Source organism: Sceloporus occidentalis, unplaced genomic scaffold (genome assembly GCF_023333645.1).
Source record: "Sceloporus occidentalis isolate IW3139 unplaced genomic scaffold, rSceOcc1.0.p SCAF_1, whole genome shotgun sequence".
NCBI lineage: Eukaryota > Metazoa > Chordata > Lepidosauria > Squamata > Phrynosomatidae > Sceloporus > Sceloporus occidentalis.
Window position 1 is genome coordinate 178,935,344 of NW_028316981.1, and position 20,547 is coordinate 178,955,890.

A 20,547-nucleotide genomic window follows, 5' to 3' on the forward strand; every position below is an offset into this window, starting at 1 on the left:
TGAAGCAGCACAATACAAAGTAGGATTGTTCCATATTCCATGTGATAGTCCTTCAAATATTTGAAAATTGGTTCCACATCACCTTTCAATCTTCTCTTTTCCAGGCTAAATTTGTTTTTGCTTAGAGTACTTTTTGGACACAGAACTACTTCTGCATTACTTCTGCACATTTTTGCTGGTGACCTGTTATTAGTCACTTGGAATGCCTGTTGATATAAATGTGCTGTTTTCTTTAGTGTGCATACTCTCATAAACTGTTGCTTAATGTATGTCATGTCTAATGCTCACAAAGGATTATTTGATGGAATCAATGCTCTGGACAATGCCAGTATTAGACAGACAGAAGAAAATGAGAGACGTCTAGTAAATGAGCCTTCTGGGAGATCTGCAAGCCTCTTTGAAAGATGTTGATATATTTTGATATATTGATAAATGTTATGTATGATAAACATGATAAATGTTTTCTCACAGCAGAGCAAGCGAAGATTAATATTACTTGAGAACAAACATCTTGCCATGCCATAGTTTGTTTAAGAGGCCAGTGACCAGAGGACACAACTGTGGCTTTCTCTTCCTCACAAATCTGCCCCGCCTTGCTGTGGTGCAATAAGAAAGCCCTGCTAGCATCCAGGGCTGCTCTCCAGATGTCCAACTGTATTACATGTTGTTCTACAATAGTCCCCTCTTTTGTGTCTCACAAAATTCAACTGTAATGTCTCTGCACAACAAAGGTCAATACAAATTATCTATATGGAAGGTCTTCAGAGCTAAACATGATATTTGCGAAAGATGGGAAAACACTCTTTACAGCCTGCTGGTGTGGTTGAATTTGGGTCACAAATCTGGATGAAAACTATTTCCACACAAAGCAAAAAAGCCACAGTGCTGGATTGCTGGCACTCTAGCCCAGTCAAACTAACAACAAACTAACAAGATAACACAAATGTTATCTCCACTTTGCTGAAGGGGGTGTTGGCTCAGGGCTCGCTTCTATACAACTGGCTAGAATGCCATAATCATGGCATTTGGGACGCAAATACATATCCTTACATTAATTGTAGAGCGAAGTGTAACATTTAATAGAGCATTACTTTTACTGCCTGTCTTTAAAGACCAAGACAAAAACTTAATCAAAGTGTTTCTCATAGTAACTAGACAAGTGGCAGCAATGCCATGACAGTTCCCTCTGGGAATGTCATCATGTAGCTATCTTGACTATGAAAAGCAGTTCACTCTGAGAAGCTAACAAATATCCTGCAAATTATTAAAAGATACACTGATCCTTTTCTCAGGTTTTGTATGTCTGCATTGTACTTACAAATAAAGATACCCACTACACTACACAGTCCACCCAACTGAAGTTTTAGTAGGGTGCCTTTTAGAGACCAATAGGATCAAATTCATTAGAGTAAACCCGCTGAATTCTTCATCTGTCTTGTACAAAGCCTGTGACGGTTGCATGCAATTTCTCTTGCTGATGTATTTCATTTTGTCAACTCATGTCACACCTTCTAAATTTTGTTATCATTTATTATGTTCAAAACACAGTATAAAGCTTATTCCAAACTTTTTAAAACAAGAATTATTTCCTTTTGGTTCATCAACTCTGGCAACTACCACTATTTCCTCTAATAGGGGAGTTGAGTCCATATCAGCTTGGGAGCAAAGTGAGACCACATAAAATAAGGTGGTAGCTTCTATATATTCAAGGAACACCGTAGGAACTCAGAAGTGCATAAGGTTCTGCATTCAGAGACAGAAAACATGTGTCTACATGAAGTTAACAGCACTGAAGCTTAGCTTGAGGGCCGCATCCTTTTTCATCTCTTCCTGTCATTATTAACCTTAGGGGGAAATCTTCCCTTGGTGCCAGAAGGAGCTTTTTTTCCTGGAGGCTAACAACAGCATGTGTTTGCTATACTACTTAAACTGGTATAAAACCTATAGAAGTTTGCAATGTAGACAGACGTTCTTCCATATTATTTCCCAGCCACTGCAAGTAAACCACTTCTATATATCTTTCATGCTTCATGGGAACATTCTGAATGTGAGCATGATTTAGGAGGCATAGATCTGTCCCACAAAAATTATACTTGTATAGTTTAAGAGACTCAAAGAGAAGGATTTTGTGCTTCTTAACCGCCTGCCTCAATTTCATCCACAATCACAAAATACCCAGGGTGAAGCTAGGATTTCCTGTGAAGAGCAACTTGCTTGCACAATATCCTATTACTGTACTATTTAGTGGCATAGCTATTTATATGTACTATGTTCGTTTTGTTCTGCTGGTTTTGTTTTAATATTTTGTCCAACAGGCACATTAGAATTACGGCCAATTTCCTTTTCCTGAATAGAACAAAGTTCGTGCAATGGAGCTTTTCTGCCACACACCCCTTCTTCAATTCAAACCCTTTTGTGTCCCTTAAAATTTTAATCCAAGCGGCTGGGGGATAATTTAAAATGGTATAGGAACTTGTGTGGAGCAGACCGTGGCTTGAATAAGGGCAGAATTGGGGGAGTAAAGAGCTGACAGAAATCTAAACAAAAGGCCAATTTAGGACCCAGGCCATCGAAAATGCTGTGGCTTCTAGTATCTATCTCTGTGAGGATGTAATTTTTTAAACAAGTTTTTTTAAAAATAGACTCATTGTGGTTAAACTTGGCATTTTGCTTTGTCATTCATCCTTCAATAAGTCTTTCTGCCATGTCTGAAAGTAAATATGTCTACTCATCTTAATGTCTACTGCAGGGTTTCTCAACCAACCCTTTGGTTTCAAAAGAGGTTGCTAGCAGTTCTGAGAGAGATTGTGATTGGGGAAAAAATAAGCTTTTTTTAGCTGTAGATATAATCATTTTTATGCAAGGGTTCCTGAGAATTGAAGATTATTTCAAGGGCACCTCCAGGACAAAAAGGTTAAGAAAGGCTGCTTTAGGGATTGCCTCCTCTTCCTGCCCCCATATATAGTAAAAATGCTAAAGCAAAGAATTCAGGCAACTAGGATTTCAGTGGGTGTTAATAAAGTACCTTCTTTTATAAGAAAGAGTTTTTGCTTACATTCCTCTTACCTATCATTTTCATACCTTCGTCTTGGCCCCAAAGGGGGAACCCACTTGGAGTGGAAATTAATAGATGGCTGGGAGGGAAAGAGAGAAAGACGGAAGGGGTTGGATGAAAGATGATATGACTCTTAGAAAGGTAAAAACCACAGATTAGGTGTGGTATTGTCAAGGCAGGGTTTGAAAGAGGTAGGATTACCGCCTCACTTTCTAAAACTGTCAAAGGCATCCAGGTGCACAGGTGTGGGAAGAAAATTAGAATTATGCTTAGGCCTAAGTGATGCTGGAGAAGAAATGGAGGGGGAAATAATGGCCCTTTGCTGCCAGCGGTAAAGCAGAGCTGCCCCAGCATCTCTTGGATTCCAGAGGGACCTGCATGAGTTGCAAGGGGACACAAGTACAGCCGGCCTGCCTAGAAGCCCACAAGTCAATAGAAGGATCAGGCTTTGTGCCAAGTGTCCTTCTGGACTCAGTCATCCCATTCATCATCCTCGTCTTCATCTCCATTGTCTTCATCTTCATCTGAGGATAAAGAACAGGGCAGTCATGTTAGAATGAGGATCGATGGGCAGATGCACCTGCCTATTTCCAAAGGGGATCAACTTGTGCCCCATATATTCACATACCAACACTAGTGACTTCACCCTGCTTTGTCCCTTTGTTCCAGCCCAACAAGACCAATGGAAGACTCAAACGTTCATCTCTTGCAAAATACCCCCGGGTCAATCTTTTATCTTTGTTTGGTTCTTGCATTTCAAGATGATTTCTTCCCCTCTCCAAAGTAAAATAAAATAAAAATCTCTGAACTCTTGAGAAATTAGAAGTTGTTTGTAAGCATGCCACCGGGAGGTACATTGTATGAGATGACCATGCAGACTAACACTCACCTGAGGAATGGATAACTTTGCTCCTCTTCTGCATCACCTGCATAAGGGCCCCTACCAGGCCTTCAGAGTTCTGCGTAGGTGGTGGCGAATCTAACACATCAGGGGTCTGAAATGAACAGAGACGTTTACAATGGTTTAGGACTCACTGTGATGAAGGTACATAGAAACTGGAGTAAATTAAACTGTTCTTGCTCCCCTTGCTCCCTCATAAATCAATAGAACAAACTGACACAACAACACAGATGGAGCAGTCACAGGCAAAGATTCAGGCCTGCTTCGCACTCAATATGGCCAACTTGTGTCTAAACTATACTAATACAAATGCAAGGGAGCCCACATGCCAGATATGATTTTTTAAAATGTCTCTGTACAGAAATCTAGAGATCACAAAGAAGAGTTTTAGCCTGGTATTCCCCCTGACATGAAAGTTTGCCATTTGTGCAGAAATCTTCCCTTTCTTCTGCCCAATTAACGGATCCACCATGATTTGAGCCCCTGTTTCTGACCTAAAGAGATACATGCCCAATGGGAAAAAAGCCTGCTTCGAATAAGAGAACACACACATTAATGTACAGTCAGGTGGCCATCCATATCCATGGATTTTTTTAGCCACAGATTCAACTATCTATGGCTTGAAAATATTTTGAAAATATATACATTCCAAAAGCAAACCTTAATTTTGCCAATTTATATAAGGGGCATTACTAGGTCATTGTATTTAATGGGACTTGAGCATCCACGGATTTTGTTATCCATGGAGAGATAACCTCAGTGGATATCAAGGGCCCACTGTAACAGCATTATTTCATCCATTCAATATCTCTTCCCTCCATTGTCAGAAACTGCTACAACTTTACTACCTCCTGCACACAAATGTATATTTGATGAACAACAGACTTAATGAACAGTTTCCAGTGAAACAAGAACTGAGAAGAAGGCAAAGTCACTCTGATAGGGGTGGCTGAAGGTGGGCATGAAGTTTAAGGGGGAAATCTCAGTGATGTATTCAAGGCTTTTAGTCCAAGTCTTGAAGTGAAGTCTCAAATCGAATCTCAAATCTGGGAGCCAACTTTTAACCAAAAACAGGAGCAGGAGTACATTTTTTGGAGGAAACAGCAAATGCATTAGGCAACAAGCTTGAGGCGGGGATTGAGGTCTGCTTGGCAGCCTGTCCCTGCTGCACAGGAGGGGAGCCTTCTGAAGCTTTTCAAAAACTGTAGAAGGATCCTTCCACCTCAAGCCCATTTGCTGTTCCCTTCCAAGAAATGCACCCTACATTTTGGGAGCAGGTCTTGCCTGTTGCTCGAAGTGAATGGCACCAACAGGTCAGTCACTAAAAACATGCAAGTCTCAAGTCAAGTCAAGTCAGTGTGTCATTCTTGCAAAGTCAAGTCATTGAAGACACTTGAGTCTGACTTATGTCCAAGTCAGTTGACTCAAGTATACATTATTGGGCAATCCCATCCTAATGTCACCCATACAACTAAACCCTACCTGTTAAAAGCAAGCCATTAACCAAGACTCACCTTGCTGAGTTGAATTCCTTGCCGGATCTGATCCAGCAATGCACCACGTCCCATGGAGGGGGCAGGAGGCTGAGTCCGTGGAGACCCCAGCCCTCCAGAAGGGAGAGGAGGAGGAGGACATGGGGCAGACCCCTGGCATGGAGGTGGGGGTGGGGGTGGAGGGGGTGGGGGAGGTGGGGGTGGGACTGCTCCAGAGGGGGGTGGGGGAGGACGGTTTGGTCCAGGGCGAGAAGCGGGTGGAGGAGGTGCCCACTGACTGGGGTTGGAGTGTCCCCAAGGGGGCTGTGGTGTGGAGGGGACAGCTGCCCTATTGGAGATGGGTGGGGCACCGGGGAGGGGTGGGAGAGGGCCACTTCGGCTATGTCCAGGCGGTGGGGGAGGCAGTCCTGAACGACTTGGGGGAGGAGGTGGTGGGTGGCTCGGACCTGAAAAGAGACAAAGAGGAAAGAAAATTCAAAGCCCAGGAGCCAGCTTTAGCAATAGCGATCCATTTTTTCCCTTTAAATCTTACATTATCTGGTTTGTTGTGAGGATTGCAGACAAGCTAGTAGAAACAGGAATGCTTTTTGTGTCAGGGTATGGTATAACACACCTATTAGTTTTTGGTTGCTGTCACATGGCAGAATTAATGCAGGTTGAAACCGCTTTAACTGTCAGGGCTCCATCCTATGGGAGCCTGGAGTTTGTAGTTTGTTGTGGCACCAGAGAAGGCTAAATATCTCACAAAACTACAGGTCCCAGGCTTCCATAGCATTGAGCCATGGCAGCTAAAGTGGTGTCAAACTACATTAATTCTGCAGTGTAGATGCAGCCTTAGTTGCAGCATGCATTTTTGCTAGGCAGAGTCTACTGCATTAGACACACAAAGTGCTTTCTTCACAATTAACTGACAAAAAAAAATTCACAAGGAGTGGGACCAGATTACTGTTCATGTGGTAAAGCCAATAAAAATACTTCAAAAATACATAGCCATGTAATGCATAAACGTATAATCTATGACAGTTCTAAGGCTTAATATATGCAGAATAAGTACGCTGAGCACTCATAACTGTAGTAACTGATGATAAAAATGCGATTTTTCATCCCATTTTTGTCATAATTTAGGGGGGCAAAATACAGCCCCCTTAATGTTGAACTGCAGTTCTTAGTACTGCTCACCATTGGTGTTTGCAGTAATTGAGGATAATGCTACAAGCCTCTGATATAGCAAACCCTGCTATTCCGCAAAAGTGTACATTGCCATAATTCAGTCTTTAAAGTGCCACATAACTCCACTGGTTTTGGTGCAAGAGGCTAACACAGCTATCACACTGAAAGTTATTACTCAGATCAGGCCCTCCATGCCCAAACGAAACAAAGAAAATTGACATGGGAATGCCTTTCAGTTATTGTTGCAGTTATAGTTAGGGCTAGGATGTGAAGCACCTGCAGTTGGAATAAGGATACAAAAATCCTTGCATATTTTATTGTCCCCACCAAGAAAGGGTGCCTTGGAACACAGAGACACCCCTCCCAGAGAAAATGGGGAACCACTTTTTCCATTTAGGAACTTTTTGCAAAAAAAAAAAAAGTGCCATGCGTTTTTCAAGAAAAACATCTTTTGAACAAAAGATAGTATTTTCTCGGCAAAAAACAAAACAAAAAAAACCCTTTATTTTGTGCAAACAAAGAATCTGAGTAAACAATTTTTTTCCCCAGAAAGAAGTCCCCAAATGCAAAAACATTTGGAAAATGTGCAAAATTCTCTTGTAATAGAGAGGAAGAGGAGGAGGTCATCTAATAATAATAATACAGTCGGCCCTTCTTATACACGGATTCAAGCATACACGGTTTGAAAATGTTCCAAAAAAGTATAAATTTACCTTGATTTTCCATTTTTTATAAGGGACACCATTGTGCTATGTCATTATATTTAATGAGACTTGAGCATACACGGATTTTGTTATACACGGGGAATCTTGGAACCAAACCCCAGCGTATAACAAGGGTCCACTGTAATAATAATAATAATAAGAGTAAGTCCAGCAGCTCACCCTGCCGTCTCAATTCTTCCTTCACAGCTTCCAACCCTCCTTGGCCTTCAATGAAATCATAGATAAGCTTTGACGTCTCAGCATCAGTTAACTGAGCCTCACTGATTCCCGCCTGGGAAAAAAGTGTCTTCAAATCAGGGTCTAAGTTATTCACCTGAAATACAAAACATAGACAAACACTGATGTCTCTTGGTCTGTCTGCCCACATTTTAAGATCCTTGAGGAGAGCTTTTCTTCCACTGTCATAGATACATTTCTATCTTAGAGGCTGTCCCTAGTATGTGAGGGTTTCTGTCATAGGAAACAGATTGGACCGCTCTCAGCAAACTTTCTGATGACAGCTAAAGGCCTTTTTATTTGAAGCTTTTGGTGATTAAGTGGCTATGCAGAAAAGTCTTCAAGGAGATTTGTGCGTTGCATTTTATTCTTCCTGTCCTGTTTTTTAAAATTAATTTTTACTGCTTTAAAGTCTCTCTGGCTTTACTTCACGAATGAAGACTTAAAGTAATATTTTTTAAATATGGTTATTTATTTAATTCTTTTTGTTAACTTTTAATTATTATCTTTTTATTCATCTCGTGAGCTGCCTTGGATCCCATTTGTGAGAAAACCTGCATATCAACTAAAATAAAGCGTGCACACATATATAAAAAGGAGCCAAGCAACCTTCCAGATATTGTTGGATAGCAACTCCCATCGTTCTTCTTCAGTGGCTATGCTGCCTAGGGCTCCCTGTCAATGCAGCCCAACAGTATCTGGATGGCCACACAATTCCCTTCCCAGGTTTAAATGTTGCAGAGCTCTCTGAATTGATGTGTGTGTGTGTGTGTGTGTGTGTGTGTGTGTGTGTGTGTATTTTAAATGTCCCATGTTTGAACTGTATTCCTTCTAGTAATTTCAGATATTTCCTCCTCATTTTGCGGTTTTAGGGGCAGTGTGCAGCCCCAGAGTGTCAAGCCACAGATGAGATGGCCTCCAGATCTGCTGCTGCTGTCTACCTTCATGTGAAAGAATGTGTGGCCATAAGTGCTTGATGCTCTGTTGTTCGTAACACAATGGCCATCATGCCATGTTTTATAGAAACTAACTTCCAGAGCAGAATTATATGGCTGCAAGACATAGAACCTCCTTAGGGTTTGAACTGCAGCTTCAGAAGGAACACCTCCTGGATCATTCCTCATAATAGCTGAACCAAGGATGCATTCACACTGTAGAAATAATGCAGTTTAATTCTGCTTCAAGTGCTGTAGCTCCATCCTATGGAAATCCTGGGATTTGCAGTTCTTTTTTCCTGCATGAAGTCCTTGGGTACCTTCCTTCCTACAAGTTCCAAATACATTTGAACCTTGCAAAGGGAGATTGGTTGGTTGGTGAAAGGGCGCTCTTTTCTTATCCTAGGGCTGTGCAGACCCTAGGGGCTCTGCAGCCACTACTTTTACCGCCAGATAGGGGCTACAGCAATCATCCCTGATCTGGCCTTTGCAGGGCGCAATAGCCACAGGTTTATGGTGTTCATGCGGTGCTGCATTGTGCATATGCAGCTCCAGAGGAGCGCTGTGATGCCATGCACCGTGTGGAGTGGTGCGCAGCATCACGCTGCCCTTGGGGCAGAGTCAGGGCATGCGTCATGTGGACGCGATGCCCCAACTACACCCCCAAGCCGGCCTTTAAGGCCGGCTGCATAGAGCCCCAATTCTTCACCTCAAACTGTCCAAAGAAACGAGGGAGACTAGCCAAGAGGCCAAAACAGTTAAAGTGTTGCTAATTAAGCCCTAGATAAGCTTCTGCATAGTATTGAGAGTAACTAGGAGAGTGTTTGCTCCTGAGAAGCTACAGACCAGTCTTGCTTTCTCTCTGCTTTTGCCTTGACCTAAGCTTGCCAGAACAGTTAATGTGTCTGCCAGCACTTTAACACTGGAAGAAACAGGCATGGTTTCATGTCATGACATCTCTTCAGGCCTGGGGCACACAGGAACTTCACACACAAAGGCTGTATCCACACTTCAGAAATCATTCAGTTTGAGACTCGCTAACTGTCATGGCTCAAGGCTATGGAATTCTGGGAACTGCAGTTTGCTGTAGCACCAAAGTTCTCTAAAAGAGAAGGCTAAATGTCTCATGAAACTACAGTTCCCAGAATTCCATAGCCTTGAGCCATGGAAGTTAAAATGGGGTCAAAACTGGATTATTTTTGCAGTGTGGATGCATTAAAAAAGAGTGTTCAGCTTGACTCAAGACATGGGACACCTCACATTCATTTCCCCATTTCAGATTTCCTCTTTCAGGCCCTCTGGCAAACCACTGTGGCTACGTACATCAAATCCACTGTTGGGATCCCATCCAATGTGCTGTACATGCCTAGAAGAGAATCACAGAAGACATCCAATGAGTGAAGGCTCTGGCTCAAACATCTGAGTCAACTTGTTCCCCCAGCACAGAGATGGGTTTCAGTAATACTGGCTTCAGCATATGGGTTACTTTGGAGGGCAGGCAAGTACTTTAAGTCATCCCTCTTAATCTGAATGAAATAGGCAGAAGCTGTTATGTTTCTGGGGTACTCCATTGCAAGTGAGACAATAGCAATGGGATTTTGTCCAGGCTTCAGGTCCCAGTAAACACAAAACATTTTGCTGTTCTGGAGCTAGTCAGGCCCAGATTCAGACATCCTTTGACACTGAAACTCAGGAACCTGAAGAACTGGCATCCAGAAGAATCCTATTTCTCTGCAAGCAACCCTTAAAGTATATCCGGATCACAGCCTGGAAATACTGAGCTACAAATAACACTGATACACATAATCAGTTACTTGTGGGTGGACAAGGGTGTGGCCAAGTTACATTGTAAAAGCAATGTAACAAGTAAGAGCAAAATTACTATTGGTATTACAAGTATTTCCTAGTTATTACAAGGGCAGGTTATTGGCCATTCTTCAGGACATTGTCAACTGTTGTGCCACTCTGTTATTGGCCCTAAAAGGTTCTTCTATCCCAACGAAAAGCAACAAAAATAAGGGGAAAGTAATGGGCAGTGCAAAAAGTTACAGGATGACTTAACAGTTTCCATCACGGTAATCAGAAACAGGGACAGGTTACTTTTTAAAACTCTGGAATGGGTAATGTAACTAATTACTTTTGAAAAATAACTTTGCAGGGCTTCTGAAACTCCCCACTTGCCTTTCAAACGTCTCTATATTTTTGGGATTTTCCTGTGAATGATTTGTTGTTGTTTATTGCCTCTTTATGGCCTGTTCAATAGCGACGTCGTGTGAAAATCTTAATTGCACATTTGGGTTTTGCCTGGGATTATAATTTAAACCCCTGATTTTGTTCAATTTCCCCCGTGTGATAAAGTCCCTAGTTATGTTCTTTTCAATGTAGTATCTATACCTATTCAAATCAGAAGGAAGCATGTCAATCCCTAGCTATGAAGACAAGATTTCCAGCTGCTATTTTAAGCAGTTTCCATTCAAGACAGATAATAACAGGAGTAACAACGTCCACATCAATAAATAAATTAAATAGATTTTTGTGGGTTTTTCGGACTATGTGGCCATGGTCTAGAAAAGTCTATTCCTGATGTTTCGCCAGCATCTGCGGCTGGCATCTTCAGAGAATTAAAGTTTGAAGTCCTCCCAGGCAAAGCAAACATTAACTGGTGAGAAAACTTGAGAAAAATAAATGGAAATCAAGGTTCCCTCCTAAGACATGGCTTGAAATTTTGGAAAGGTGAAAACCTTTCTCAATGAAAAAGATTCATGTAGCTTCTGGAGGTACTCACTTGAACCCACTTGGAGCTCCAATGTCAGCCTTAGAAATCTTCTTTTTCCCCTTCTTCTTATCCACAGCAGTGGGAACCGGGAGTCCACGGTAGCGGGAAAAGGTGATGTCTGGATTCTGTATGTCTACAGTTGCTAGTGGGAGAGCGGGTGAAGGGGAGTTTGACGGCATACCAGGTCCTTGGGAACATGAGATGGGGTGATGAAGCAAACACTAACAAAGCCACTCTATCCTTCCCTTGCTCCCACACCCTACAAAATATCTTTATTGGTGTCCATTACCTTCAAGCCAGCTTTGACTTACAGCAACCTAATGAATGAGAGACATCCCAGAGCCCTGGTTTCCAACACCCCAGCTCGGGTCTTACAAACTCAAGGCTGTATCTTGAATCAATCAATTTACAAAGGGGTCTTCCTCTTTACCTAATGCTTTCCACTTTACTACTATTTTCTTTTCCAACGCCATGTCATCTCATGATGTGTCAAAACAAGTTATGATAGCTTCAGTTTAGTCATTCTGGTGAGAGTTTAGCCTTGATTTGCTCTTTGTTCGCCCTTTAAAATGATTCTAATTATATAGGTTTGGGCCTCAAAACAAAACCTAAAAAAATACAATTCTACATTATTTTCTTTTGGCCATTCAACATATTGGCAGATGAGTGTGATGGAGATGAACCTCAATTCAGATGATGCAGCACCGTGGACAGTGGTTTCCAATACTGTGATTCATAGATTCTACTTGGAATAACAGATGGCTTATCTTTCTAAGCCCTATGTGCTACCATAAGTAACTTACACATCTGGAATTCTCATGGTTGGTGAAAGTAGTAAAATTTAAACGTGCAAACAGCCACATGTTCTTCTGTCTGCTGCAAAAGATCATTTGAGCAAAATATCATTTCCATCTCTCTGAGTTTGTTTATTTTGCAGCAGGTAAATGAAATTTTAGGGATGCTGTTCCAAGATAATTTTGGCTGTTTGTTTGTTTTGCATGTTTCTATCTCTTTCAGAATATTGTAGGGGTTTTTTTGTGTGTTCACCTATATTGGCACAATGTCTTTGAAATCTACCTTTTGAACACATATAGGAGAAGATCCAGGGTATTAAATTATTAAATCAATGGCTTTGTATCACCAAATCTGAAAGCTACGTACCATTCAAGTCAGCCCCAGATGATGAGTATCGTGGACCAAGTGTTCTTCTGTCTGGTAAAGACAAAAAGACTAGTGTTTAGTGACAGTTCACCATCAACTGCTCCAGGGCAATTCCATACTATAGTGTTTTCTAAAATGGGTGCTCCTGGGAACATTTCCCCCAGCCACCAGTTTATAATCATTGTCCCTATGTTCTAAAATTAAAACCCTCCTGTGATTCAGGTGTCTTTGTTTACCACAATGTTTCTCTATCTCTCTTTGTCAAGTAGGATAAGCTCCCCCTCTCCAGCCAGTTCTGGATTTATGCATACACTTCGGAGATTACCAGACAAGGGGAAAAGGGGGAAGAAAAAGGCATAATCCCAGCTAAATCACACAATTGTGTAGAAGATTTTCAGATGACGTCACACTCATCTAGGACTTATCCCAGGAAGAATCCAGAATGCTCCAACAACAAATCATTCATGGGGAAATGCCGTGAATGGCTCCTCAATAGCTTGAATGAAGCACAATTGTGAGAGTGCGAAAGTTAATCATGCTTCATTCGCACTATTGTGGAAGCGACAAGGGATACCTAGTGGAGGCAATCCATTCTCTTTGCCAGGATCGATTTTGCAGTGGATTTCAGTCTTCGTTTGAGGTATATGGCACAATTTTGTTTACACTAGATTAAAACAATGTGGTGAAGTAATAAATTTTATTTTGTTGTATTTTATTCTGTGCGGGATGGAAATATGATTTCAAGACATGCGCCGTAGCACTAAAATGGCACATGTGCAAAATGATCAATTCCAATGTGCTAATGATTCATTCACAGATGTGTGAGAAACGTGATATTATATGGTAATGTCACAATAATCATGCAATTGTATGACTGTGTGAAAATATTGAGCGCTATAGCTCTACTGTTGCATTAGCTTTCATTACTGCGATTATTGCTGAATTGGCCCTGGTGTGATAATCTCCAAAGTAAATTATAGTCTAGGGCATGGGTGCGAATCATGCTAGCCTCCCAATATTATTGGACTGCAACTCCAATCGTTCCTCACTATTACGTGTGCTAGCTAAGGCTACTGGGATCTTCAGTTCAACAACATTTTGAAAAGACCACATGACGACCACACCTGGTTAATGGACTCAGGTTGTGAGGGTTCTCTAAATGACAATAAAACATGCAAAAGTTAATAAATTTCAAGCTTAAGCAAATGAAAGAAGTGGGAGAACAAATCATAAAACAGACACTATTGTCCTGGTGCGATACGAATTATCCTTACCAGCTACACTATTATTTGCTTATATAACATATGTACAACTGGTTATATTGTGTATCAAAATGTCTTTAAACCTGATGTCCACAGGGTGTCAAATAGCACCATTGGCAGGTGATGGGGACTGTAATCTTCCCTATCTGCCAGGATATGTGCACTTATAAAACTTTATTATTTCTATTTTAGTCGTCTTTTTCAGTTAAAATAATACATATTGTAGGGGAGGAAATGCTATGAGATCTCTCAGCATTACTCAGTCTGGCTTTGCTCATGACCCAGCACAGGGGGGAGGGAATTTTGATGTACAATGTATTGTATTTTATTGCTGTTAGCCGCCCCGATTGACCTCAAGGGGCAGGATATAAATAATTTATTATTATTATTATTATTATTATTATTAAACTTTTTATATATATTTTTTAAATTGCTCTAATACTTTTGACCAGAATTGGGGGAAATGGAGCCCTAAGGCTGTCTAATGGTTCCAAAAGGCCACAGTGGGGCACACTCCCAATGCCCACCAGCAACCTCAATTTTTAAGATCAAATATTGGCTAGAAGGAAGGAAGGAAGGAAGGTATAGCTGCGGTGGGGGGGGGGGGGGAGATGAAGGCTTTGCCTTCAAATATGAATTCTTCCTCCCCTCCCATCAAATTTCCTTCATTTCCCAGTTCACAGTATCTTAAAATGTCAGCTGAGCATTTAAAAATAGAGTTTAGGCATCCAAAATAAAGGGGCAGGCAAAGTGACCAAGGAGTGTGAACATAGCAAATACAGGAGTTCTAGGTGTAAAAGATTTTCAGTGTCTCCCTCTCAGTAATGCTAGAAATGTTTTACCCTCTTCTCATAGCTACAAGGCAAGAAAGAAACTGGAAGTGGCTATTTCTGGGTTTGGTTTTTTAAAATGAGGTTTACTTCTAGGCCTGGTGGGTCTTTGAGATGAAATAAATGGTCCGTGGACCATTGAAAGTGCAAACCCTACTTACAGTAAAGTTATAAGATATATTGACAAAATACTTACCCCCATTAACTGGAGGTGGTGGCGGTGGCAGTTGTCTGTTTTCTGTAAAAGAGAAAGAGGTTTGTGAAGAAGGATATGTAATTTGTGTTCCATCCACGAAGGTTGGAGAAGAAATTGGTTGCCTCCTGTTGAAAACAGGATGCCAGAGAAGATGGACCCCTTCCTTTTCTTTTCTTTTCTTTTCTTTTTTTTTACTTCCAGTACGGATCTTCTTATATGTTAGTTTACAGATTGGAGGAGGTGTTTCTCTTGTGGAAGCCATACACTTTATAAATGAAAACATGTTCAGTATAATACACTGGAAAATATATACCTGTCTATTGGTGACTCTCCAGGGTTTCATGCAGGACAGAGTGGACACGGGACCTTCTGCCTCAAAGCACATAATCTACCCATGAGGCACATTTTTCTCTGTGACCAGACTGGTATGCATCATACCACACAAGTGCAAAACCAAATATTGGCCAGAATCTTCTTGGGGACTGACATCTATAGGATTATCAACTGCTGAAAATTTAAATCAAATCCAAGGGCTCAACATTTCCTGCAGCACTGTACAAAACCTGCCATCCATCTCTATGTACAGTTGTCCACTTCATCTATCTTTTGTCTTTTGTCAGCACATAGTATCATGGCCAGGACTGCACAGCTTTTCCCAAACCTGGTGTCCACTAAATGTGATGGATTGCACATCTCCATCATCCAAGAAGCATGGCCAGAACAATGGACTCATAAAAAGAAGCTACAAATATCAGAGCTTGGAATAGTTCCTTTTCTGGACTAGGACTCCCAGAATAATCAGTAAGCATAACTGCAATAGCTGGGGGATTCTGGAAGTCGTAGGCCAAAAAAGGAACTCTTCCGAGCTCAGTGCAATATGCAGAGGGCATCAGAAAATGGTGAGAGTCTGAGATTGTGTCCCAGTCTTGGGAGAAGGATGGGATATTATTATTATTATTATTATTTAATAATTATCATATTTATTAATAATAACTGTATGGTGAAGCCAAAGTGTGGCATGCAGGCATTTCCCCACTAGGGGGAACTGCTTCCCATGTAATATTAGTCATAAACTGGATTCACCATCATACCTGAACCTGCCACAGGACCTCTTATTTCAGACAAAAGATCTATTCGGAAGCCCCCCTCTTTTTTCTTTTTTCTTTTCTTTTTTCTTTTCGGTAGGGAAAGGCAGGTTTTAAAAAGAAATGAGGGAACTGGAATGGTAAAAGAGGGAAAGGGCAAAGACCGATTCTCTCTGGCTAAGCTAAAACTATACACCCATAATTAAATTAGCATCAAACCAAGAACCTCTGCTTTCTGAGGGACCATTTTAGAAACCAGTTTTCTCTCCAATAAGTATGATAGAGCAGTATGACATTGAGCCAATATAAGAGAGTATTTTTCAAGTTTGTATAAATGAGGAATGCTAAGGACCTGTACTCGACGTTGCCTACTCTTGCCTTCTCTTCCATTGGTCACCCTGCCCTGCTAGTCCCAGTGGGTACCAGTGGCAACTGGATAAGAACCTCTTACAAACTGAACTGCCACATCGTTTTGTAAAGCTGCTTTGTTCACACACACACACACACATTCATAGATGCATACATACAGTAGGCCCTTGGTATCTGCTGGGGTTTGGTCTCAGGACCCTGTGCATACCAAAATCCATGAATGCTCAAATCTCATTGTATACAATGGCTTAGTAAAATGGTGTCTCTAATCTAAAATAGCAAAATCAAGGTTTAGTTTTTAGAATTTATATGTATCTTTTAATATTTTTAAGCTGTGGATGGTTGAATCTGTGGATAAGGAATTCATGGATATGAAAGGCCAACTGTATATATGAAACAACATGCAGGCATCTGACTAACATCTCCAATTGTTGTTGTTTTTTCTCTCTCCTGTTTGGTTTGTAACTCCTCCCACTTTCTCCCTTCATCCTCAGCTTAATTATAGTATCACTCTATTCTGCTTTGGTCAGGCTTTACCTGGAACACTTTCTCCAGTTCTGGGTACCACAGTTCAAAAACCTGTAGTGTGTCCAAAGGAGGGTGACAAAAATGGTGAAAGGTCTGGAAACCATGCCCCATGAGGAACTATTTAGGGAACTGGGGATATTTAGCCTGGAGAAGAGAAGGTTAAGAGCTGATAGCTCTGTTTAAATATTTGAAAGGATGTGATACTGAAGATGGAGCAAGTTTGTTTTCAGCAAACATGGAGCATGGAGCAATGGATTCAAGCTGAAGGAAACGAGATTCCAGCTCAACGTCCAGCAGAGTTGTTCAGGGTGGTCAGGGAGCTAACTCAGCTCCCTCCTGCCCTGAACCAGATCCTTGAACCTTCTAAGGCCTGCTGCGACCAATTTAACAACTTCTTCGCGGATAAAACTTCTCGGATAAGCGAAGGTCTTAACGCCGACATTCAGGCAGAACCTAGAGTAGAGGTATCCAGGGCCTCTGTGGACTTTATTAAACTGGATCGGTTTGAGTTGGTAAGTACCGATGATGTGGACAAGATCCTCGGAAGTGTTCGGAAGACAACCTGCTCTCTCGATCCCTGTCCCTCATGGCTAGCAGCCCAGGGGGGACCGGCTGTAACTTTATTGTTACACCGGATTATTAATACATCTCTGAGGGATGGGCAATTTCCATCTGCTCTCAAATTGGCCATAGTAAAACCTTTATTAAAAAAGCCCTCCCTCGACCCCCTGGTGTATAACAATTATCGGCCAGTTTCACTGCTGCCATTTCTGGGGAAGGTGATCGAGAGGGCGGTTGCAATCCAGCTTCAGGGGGTCTTGGATGAAACGGATTATCTGGACCCATTTCAAACTGGCTTTCGGGCGGGTTACGGGGTTGAGACGGCCATGGTCGCCTTGGTCGATGATCTCCGTCTGAGCATCGACAGGGGAAGCGTGTCCCTGTTGGTGCTCTTGGACATCTCAGCGGCTTTCAATACCATAGACCATGGTATCCTTCTGGGGCGCCTGGCAGAGGTGGGAATCGGGGGCACTGCGCTCCAGTGGTTCCGGTCCTACCTCTCCGGGAGGTCCCAGATGGTGCAGCTGGGAGACGTGTGCTCCGATGAGAGGGCCCTTAAAACTGGGGTCCCTCAAGGAGCCATTCTGTCTCCCATGCTATTTAACATTTACATGAAACCGCTGGGAGAGATCATCCGGAGACATGGGGCGCGGGGTTATCAGTACGCTGATGACACCCAAATAGTCTTCTCTATGTCTCCGACTGATGCAGTGACTGAGGATGGTGTCTCTCCTCTCGTGGCCTGTCTGGAGTCAGTAATGGGCTGGATGAGGGAAAACCGACTCAAGCTGAATCCAGAGAAAACGGAGGTACTCGTGATAGGTTCCCCTGGTCCAGGAATGGCGGTGGTTCCACCTGTCCTGAACGGGGTCACGCTCCCTGTGAAGGACTCCGTGCGCAGTCTGGGGGTGCTTCTTGACTCGTCCCTTCGCCTGACTGCTCAGGTGAATGCGACGGTCAAGAGCACCTGTCATCAGCTTCGGCTTATTCGCCAGCTGCGCCCATACCTGGCCCAGAGGGACCTTGAAACTGTAGTACACGCCCTGGTAACCTCGAGACTGGATTTCTGCAATGTACTCTACATGGGGCAACCCTTATACCAAACCCAGAAGCTTCAAATGGTGCAGAATATGGCAGCCAGGTTGGTCACTGGTACGTCCAGGGCCAGCCATATAACACCGGTATTAAAAGATCTCCATTGGCTGCCCATTCGCTTCCGGGCGCAATATAAGGTGTTGGTGATGACCTATAAAGCCCTAAATGGCTTGGGCCCAGGATACCTGAAGGACCGCCTCTCCCCGTACATTCCGCCCCGCACCCTCAGAACATCTGGGCAGCAATTACTTAGGGTTCCCGGGGCGAGGTTTGTCTCCACTACCAGGAGGACATTTTCCATCGCCGCCCCGGCCCTTTGGAACACGCTGCCCACAGAGCTCCGCTCAGCTACCTCCCTGGCCCAATTCAGACGGGATCTTAAGACCTTCCTGTTCAGGACTGCATTCCCTGAATAAGGTCCTATAGGCCTCCCCCGCCACACTGGCAACGGGACTGGCTAACCTGGGGCCTTTTGTTTTTATGTTTTTTGTAATATTGTAATTGTTGTATGGTGTATGATTTTAATGTTTATTCTCTATTGTATTTTAACTGCTGTAAACCGCCCTGATCTGATGGAAGGGCGGTATATAAATAAAAATTTTATTTATTATTATTTAACATTAGGAAGAACTTCCTAACAGTAAGAGCTGTTCGACAGTGGAACAAACTCCCTCGGAGTGTAGTGGAGTCTCCTTCCTTGGAGGTCTTTAAGCAGAGGCTGGATGGCCATCTGTCAATGGGGATGTTTTGATTGAGATTTCCTGCATGGCGGAATGGGGTTGGACTGGATGGCCCTTGGGCCGCTTCCAACTCCATGATTCTTTGATTCTATGATTTTACTTCAGTTGCTGTAAACTTAGCCTAAAGTGCAAAAATAGCTGATATTCAATCAAATGAGCAGGATGAAAGCAAATCTTGACTTTTCCAAGAGGCTTGGGCAAAAGCAAACTGCTGCAGTCTCCCCTAGCTTTTGTGTTCTTCCCCATTAATTACTCTTGTCATCTTGACCACATTCTGATTTTGCTTGGCCATACAAGTCTGCTTTTTCAGAGCCATCGTTTTGAATGAGTCAGAAGGTTTCCTGCAGAGAAATGGGTACCTCCAGGAAAGAGACATGCTCCCCTTTAGTTAAAACTCTTTGCCTGGAACCCCCACCTACCCATCCTCTGGTTCCTCTTCTGGATCTTCTCTTCTACCATTTGTTGGAAAGCATGTGCTTCATTCTCATCAGCAAAGTTCAGCCCCACAGTGCACTCCTGCAAGCAACCAAAGCATAACACTGTTGGAGAAAGGAAACCACAGCTATACCTGGCAGCAATAGTTCTCTCTGAGTTCTCAGTCACTGTTCAGCCCTCCTACAGTGGTAGTTGGAGTTTTGCTAGGTTAACCTTCACTTCCTCCCTGCCTTATTGCAACTAAATAAAAACATATTATTAAAGTCTTAGATGCATTTAAACCAAGGGTTCCCAACTTTGGGTGCCAAGATGGAATTTCAAGGGGTGTGACAAAGAATGGCTTGTATCTTTCAATGATGAGTCAAGAGTAATCACTCATTTTTTTCTGAATAAATTAGAATCTAATTGCTCAGTTTAGATTTGCATTTTATACACTGAGTAAAACACTTAAAAAAAAGTTCAGTTTGTTCACCTGCAGAATAGTATGTGGTTCAATTTGTGGTCCAAAAATTTGAAATTAGATTTCTTCACCTTCAAATGTTGATATTACTTTTGTAGGGGATGTGAACATTAATCAGAATTTCCTGGAACATTGAAAAGGTTGGGAACCGCTGATTTAAACTAAGGTTTCCCTAGGTCTGAGGTCCTTTGTCTGTCCCATTCCTGCACTCCATCCCCCTTGCTTACTCTTGCCTCCACTTTCTATCTCTTCCTTCATTGTTTGAACTGCATCAGTATAAACCTCTTAGAAGAAGGATAGCTTCTCATGGGCTTTGTAATACAGTGGGCTCATGGTATCTACTAGAGTTTGGTTCCAGGACCTTCCATAGATATCAAAATCCATGGATGGTCAAGTCCATTAAATACAATGCCATAGTAAAATTGTGTTCCTTATATAAAATGGTGAAATCAAGGTTTGCTTTTTGGACTGTATATATTTTTTAAAATATTTTCAAGCTGTGGATGCTTGAATGTGTGGATAAAAAATAAATGGATATGGAGAGCTGACTGTAA

At 42.2% G+C, this 20,547-nt stretch overlaps 1 protein-coding gene across 2 annotated transcripts in view; it reads right to left on the reverse strand.

Moving 5' to 3' along the window:
• Window positions 1-1,509: 1,509 nt before the first annotated feature.
• Window positions 1,510-20,547, reverse strand: part of WAS (WASP actin nucleation promoting factor) — a 31,897-nt gene continuing 12,859 nt past the window's right edge. Inside the window, exons 4-12 of one of the 2 annotated variants that reach the window (XM_089484201.1) lie at window positions 19,518-19,614; window positions 14,721-14,762; window positions 12,433-12,483; window positions 11,281-11,413; window positions 9,819-9,861; window positions 7,504-7,657; window positions 5,471-5,895; window positions 3,945-4,050; window positions 1,510-3,579 (exon numbers count right to left, since the gene is read on the reverse strand). In XM_089484201.1, coding sequence (XP_089340327.1) covers window positions 3,527-3,579; window positions 3,945-4,050; window positions 5,471-5,895; window positions 7,504-7,657; window positions 9,819-9,861; window positions 11,281-11,413; window positions 12,433-12,483; window positions 14,721-14,762; window positions 19,518-19,614 — 1,104 coding nt within the window. In that variant the 3' untranslated portion in view covers window positions 1,510-3,526. Of the gene's footprint in view, window positions 3,580-3,944; window positions 4,051-5,470; window positions 5,896-7,503; window positions 7,658-9,818; window positions 9,862-11,280; window positions 11,459-12,432; window positions 12,484-14,720; window positions 14,763-19,517; window positions 19,615-20,547 lie in introns of both variants that reach the window. The other variant, XM_089484191.1, reaches the window with a different exon arrangement.